This window comes from Echiichthys vipera (genome assembly GCF_963691815.1).
Source record: "Echiichthys vipera genome assembly, chromosome: 17".
NCBI lineage: Eukaryota > Metazoa > Chordata > Actinopteri > Perciformes > Trachinidae > Echiichthys > Echiichthys vipera.
This window is the reverse complement of record NC_139842.1, coordinates 14,403,454-14,409,929: the sequence shown is the minus strand read 5'-3', so window position 1 is coordinate 14,409,929 and position 6,476 is coordinate 14,403,454. Positions and strand designations below refer to the sequence as shown.

Genomic DNA, 6,476 nt, shown 5'->3' with positions numbered 1-6,476 from the left:
GTTAGTGGCAAGATTTAACGGCAGGGGTCATAGGTCAAAGGTGCCTCCAGGTTTCAAATTTGCAACTTCTGCCCAGATCCTGTCCGGGCTGTCGTCAAAGTGGGCAGCCAGCCGCACTCTAATGTGTATTAGCAAGACAAAAGGAGAGGAGAGGGGCGGGCATAAGATGGGCTTTGATTTCTCAGAGATTTATGGGCGTGATGAAATCAGCTTTGAATAAACTGTGCTTGCCCATTTTCTCTATCGGTTAGCTACATCTGAAGGCTCCGGGGTTTGTTCCGGGAGGCAGACACTCTGGATAAAAAGGCAACAAATCTGAAGAGAAAGACGAGAGGAGGGCTGCAGCTTCCTCTGAAGTCCTCACATGTCCCATTCAGGCACTCATCAGCTGGCAGCAGTCCATTGTATGTGCTGCTTCACGACCATTACTGGCTCACCAGAGAAATTTCCCAACCATAGACTTATGGAAATGATCCTGATGTGTTTCTGGGATACCAAGAAAATACTTGGCTGCCGACATGTAAATGTCCTTGACTATTGTTTTGCAACAGTTTAACACTTAGGAGAGTTGGACATGTCAGTGAAATATCCTAGTCTTTATCAAGTGTTGATGTATATACAGCCACCAAAGTAAGCACCCAGTGGATGGGGATGAGGGTGGCTTCCTTTCAATCCCCTCTCCCCCCATCCTGCATGTCCTGCAGTAAATACTAAGTGCCTCCTGGTGACCCTCCCAGTGATAAATAACCCTTAAGGTTAACCACGTTTGAAATGGAGCTGTGAGGCCATTATAGGCCTCCGGAGTTTTCTTGACATCTTCAATATGTTATCTGTATGCCCAGGGACAGCAGCATTATGGCCTCTCTTGTGTGTCAGGACTGATGAAGTTAGGAAGAGCTCTTTTAACCAACAGACCTCAGATTTTACTCCTCCATCTGCATGTTCAGCAGCCATAATGAAGATATATAAAATTCACACGGGTTGCTTAAGATGTGACACGTGTGTGTGAGTGTGTGCATGTTGAATTCTGTTTGCCAGCATGACATACTGCAGGCGAGCACGTGTGTGTGCACAGATGGCGTTGGGTTGTATGAAACTAATGGTAATTGCACCTTGGCGTCTGGTAGGCAGCTAAAAAAAGGTCAGTGTTTATCTTGCATGGCTGCTGGTGTTAACCTGTGAACATGTCTGGAGTCGGAAGAAGTCATGTAAATGTTATATGGAAGTAATATGAAACTTAAAGAGCTTCAGCATTACAGATACATACATTTTCCAATCCCATATATTTAAAAGGAGGGGCATTTAGCAATGTGTGATCAATGAACAGTGTCAATATTTGTCCACATGGCAGACACTAGGACCTACTATTATACGATTTAATTTGTTTGAGTAGGAAATTCAACAATTGTACACCATGTTCACACTGTGGTTGTACATTTGAGAGCTAGAAGCCATAAACTTTGTTTCTGATGTTAAGCATAAGACGTCTATAAACTGCTTTTGATCAAAGAGCAGAATCATATTTCAATAATCCACTGTAATGCCAACTTCTGAGGGAGCATGAAAGACGATTAGTGTCATGTTACTGTACACTTCAAACTACAGCAGAGCAACAAGAAGTATCTTCTTTACTTTGGGAGAAACAGCTATATATCATATACTATATGACCCGAACATCAACCTACAGAGTATTCATTATTTTTTCAAAATAATAAGTGTGTTGCTGTCACCACCTAGTGGTTGAGCTGACTGTTTGGCTGCTTTATGATTTATGATATTTTAAACACAGGTTAATGAATGATATTGACTCCTGGCAGTTTGTTGTCGTCTCTGTAGAATTGAACCAGTATTGGAATGTAACTAACTCAAGTACCAGACATAAATGCAATTTAGTTTGTTTTTTTCCCCTATCTTTCTCCACAACATTTTGGGGGTAATATTCCACTGCATGTATTTGATAGCTTTAGTTAGTGGTTGTTTGCTTTTCACTTTTGATTCAGATTAATACATCATGAATGAATTTACCTCATTATAAGTTAAGCTACCCAGCCGTAGCTATTGAAATAAGCTGCACCTTTACCAGCTGCAACATTAGTGATGCTTACACATTGATCACTAATAAACGAATATCGTAACTTTTACTTTAAGTATTTTTTATGCTTAGTGTACTTTTACTTAAATAAGATGTGGAATGCAGTAACACTGTGGTTTTGCTAAGTAAAAGGTCTGAATACTTTTTCCAAGACTGATTAAAACAAATACTAGAACACATGAACAGATCCTCTAGTGACATCTAATGGTTATCCTTGCATGTTATAAATTTAGTCTCCAGTTATTTTTTTCAATATAATACACAGCTACATGGGTTGGTATTATGGCTTTACTGTGCATGCAGGTGAGTAAGGAACAGATGATTGCTGCAGTGGGTATAACCTTCATAATACATATTGCATTTGGAAGTGAAACATTTTATAAAAAGCTGGAGGGGAGAATTTGTCAGGGAAAATGATTAGGCAAAAAAAAAGATCAGTGTCTTTTATGACTAGCTTCACAATACTGTGTGGCAGCCACTAATCTTAATGTGTCTGATATGTCTGAAAAAAACCAACACAGATAAGCTGTTGAGCCATTTTTCCTGAGCCACGTTAAATTGTATGCTTTGATTTGTGTTGTTTTGCTGAATTAATGTGCCATGGCTTCAGCAGTTGATAAGCATGTCCCCAAACTATAGCCAGATGATGCTATCTGTATTTTTCAAAGTGTGTCCGTTTATAGTCTAAATAAATGTACATGAAAAGCTATTTGATCAGCTGTTTTACTGGGAAATCATTCACTGTCATTGTCGCTGTGTACAAAAATTGTAACTTTTCAAAAGCTTTGATATCTTTCACATTCTATATTTAAACTTACAGTATTTTACATAAATGTGAATATGTGGTGACCAGATATTTCACCAGCATCCGTGGTTCCTTGGGGTGAAGGTCCAGGGAGTGTTTCTTTCTCTCACGGCTCCACCAAGTGGTAAATTTAAGCTATTACAAGGATCTGTGTGTGACTGAAGGTCAGTCTTAAACACTTGTGTCCTTTTATAGTCCCAGCATTTATCATTCAGTTAATATAGCAGCTAACATGAGTTCAGAGTAAGACCACTGAACATGAAATACAAAATGTATTTGTGTGCATATGTGTATATATTTATACATATGTATGCATATAATTGTATGTGCTAGTATGTATATGTGTGTGTGTGTGTGTGCACGTGTGTGTGCGTGCGTGTGTATTTGTATATAGACCTATATGAGCATGTTGTATTGTTGTTTCTATAAGGTCAACAAAATGTGCCACATGGTTAAACTTTGTTATCTGTGAACATGTTTTAGATTTGTTATTTCAAAGGCCCCTCTAGGGACAGGCATTGCAAATTAGCAGTAGCTATAAATGCTGAGATACACTGCATCGGATAATTACTGTAAATGACCTATGTATGCTGTGTTTGTCCCTGTGAAATTAGCATTAAATGAAAATATCCGGTAAAAAAAGAACTGTGGTTTGAACACTAAGTGTACACTTGCCCATAGTGCATTCAATCAACCTCTGTGTATTCTGCATATGGCTGGAACTTTCAACAGTAAGAATGAGTCATTTGAAAGGGTTTATTTAGAAGAATACTGCCACAAATGCAAAGTGGGGTTTGTACAAAGCAAATTAATCACAGGACGACATACTTGCAACACAAAGTAGGCTATACATTTCAAGAATAGTAGATAAAAAGCACCATTTTTCAAAACTAGATAACAAAATGCAAAACATATTGTTTATTTGGCATATCAAGTACAATGATAATTCAGAAAAAAACTTCATGAGTTTATTAAGACTCCTTTTTTTTCTCATTTCCTTCGATAAGATCACAGATATTCTAAGTAAGGCACGACGTGGATCAAAGCATTTGACACTTGAAAACGAAAAAAGACAATTTTTAAAAAGCTTGATACTCTAAGCGACATATCTTTGGCACAGCTGCATGATTTGTGAGAGACGAAAAAACTCGTAATATCACGTAAATGAGCATGACAATGTTAACTTGACAACACTATGTACAAATTGTATGTAAAAATGTTATAAATATGTCTAAAAACCACAGACACTATGTACATCTTTGTACTGAAACAAGGCAGGGTTACTCGTCTTTGTTATCACACATGATGGATTTGTGGGTGCCAGCATGCAACAAAAGTAAATATGTCTCTAACACATTCATAAACACAATTTGAAGACAATTTGTCACTGCGGGAAACATTTGCAGTAACGCTAAGTGTTAACAAAGCAGTTAACAGGTGTGGTATTTCTCAGAATGTCATGGATACAGAATTACAGCAAAAAAAGATCCCCAACTGTGATAAATGTCTCTATTATGTGTTTACAGTTATTAATGACATATGCACTTTTGTTGTATCGTTGGGATGTCAGTCTATGGTCTGTGGGCAGTAGGCACAGTGCGATGTTGTTGTAAAGGGTATCCTAACTACCCCTCCTCTTTTCTCCTCTGCTCCCTCTCTCATTCTTTCTTCCTCAGGACGATATAAATGAGGCCGCTGATAAGACAGAGAGGGAAACCAACCCAGGCCAGCACATAGGCGTAGCCGAATTGTGTGCCCGATCCATAATCCGGACTCATCACGGTGTAAATGATCGCGGCGCACATCACAAACACACCTAGGAGAGAAGAGAAGAGAGGTGAGGAGGATCTGAAAAGCGAATGATCTCACTACCCCACCCGCATCAGCTGTACTCAAGGGTGTGACCTTCAGCATGTGATGAAGTCATACTCACTCGCCAAGATCTGAAAGATGGCAGTGAAGAAGAAGCGTCCGCCCTTGACCAGTTTGAACAGCTGGAACAAGAAAGCAATGAGGGAGAAGAAGCAGAAGAGCACCGACAAGATCATGAGGGCTTGCACTGCCTGGATCCAATCTAGAAGACAGATGGAGAGCATGGATTTAAACACATTCAGAACTTTTCCGTACCCAAGGCAATAAAGGAACAATACATGTGTGTCTCCAGGAGTGCTGACAAACCTTCACTGGTGGCCGGCTTGCAGTGGTAGCCTCCATTAGCTGTCGTACAGCTGTACCATAGATCTGTGCTCCTACCTCCACCTACAGACCAGGCCTGGCAAACACAACAACACAGAAACATTTAAATACACTGCAGCATCTACACCACAGCTTTGATAATATCCAACAGCAATACAAGATATTGATCACTTCAGTAAAGAAGTTATCTTATTATTCATGCCCCTCCATTCTACTTTTTTTTCTTTCTTATATTAAAAGTGAATTGAATAACAGGATAACTTACACTGGCTGCTGTCGACACAATGAGAAGGATGAGAATGATTAGGTGCAAAATAAGCACTCCGAGCAGGATGAGCAGCATTTTTCAAGTCGATCTAGAAGAATACATAAGACAAAAGAAACAATCCACATGAGTTTACCATCCTTCCAAAATCCCGTTAGGGCGTGCAGCTCAATATCAGACCATCTCCACGCCAGATGGCGCTACTTCCTCACGTCTGTCTGTTCCGCACCAACCGCAATGTTTACCTCAATGTGAAAGTATCCCCTTACACTCAAACGTAGAAAGAAAGAAGGAAGGGACTATAATTCCTTCCTGATGGGGCTAAAATGGCCAATGTTGAGTTTAAAGTCACCCTGCAATAATGGAACTAAATCGATCCTCCAAAGTTTCACGATATTGAACTTTTTGATCCATTTTACAAGCCAGAATGATTTAATTACAACACATTCATTTAAGTAATGAGTGTTTGCATAATGTGAAAGAGCTCGAGAGCAATGCTCGGCGAAGGAGGAGGTCGATATGAGTAACAAGAAAGGCTGATTCACGACTAATCAATGCATGCTGCTGAAAAAAAACCTCAAGCCATCTGCATGATAAACATTCCAGCGTAGTGCCGCCATGCGTGCGCCTCAAGCTTTACCGCGCAAGTGTGAGGATCTAAATCTCAGGCAAAACCGACACATAAGAGTCACAGTTGCGTTTTCGCGTCATATAAGTAAATCCAAAGTTGATTTAAAGTCCAGGGGTGAAGTCCTGTTGTGTGTGTGGGGGAAAAAAGTCAATGAAAAAAAAAACAGTTCACTGACTAAAACAAAAGGAACTCCAACACCTAATTCCAACTTACAAAATAGGCAATAACGCTTGTTTCCTTGGAAAAAAAGGGAGAGCTGGAGTGAAGAGTTGAGGAAAGTTATCAGCGAGGCTCTGCTTCTCTCGACTTCTTTCTCTGTAGCTACTATTCCAGATGTGGCTCACACACCCCAGTCAGACTCTTTCCCCGCCTGAGAAACACCGCCCTATAGGCCCCGCACGTCACCAGAGGCCCGTCCTAAAAAACTTTTTCTTTCTTTTTTTTCTTTCTTCTCCTCTTCTTCCCGTGGTAGTCTATCATCTGGATT

At 39.9% G+C, this 6,476-nt stretch overlaps 1 protein-coding gene across 1 annotated transcript; it reads right to left on the bottom strand.

The window, feature by feature from the left end:
• Window positions 1–3,638: 3,638 nt before the first annotated feature.
• Window positions 3,639–6,476, bottom strand: LOC310959896 (peripheral myelin protein 22-like). Its single transcript, XM_083931420.1, has 5 exons — window positions 6,203–6,476; window positions 5,359–5,449; window positions 5,076–5,169; window positions 4,831–4,971; window positions 3,639–4,713 (listed from the first exon to the last, which is right to left on the bottom strand). Exons 2-5 carry the CDS (start codon window positions 5,434–5,436, stop codon window positions 4,556–4,558), a joined length of 471 nt encoding a protein of 156 aa, XP_083787546.1. The 5' UTR covers window positions 5,437–5,449; window positions 6,203–6,476; the 3' UTR covers window positions 3,639–4,555.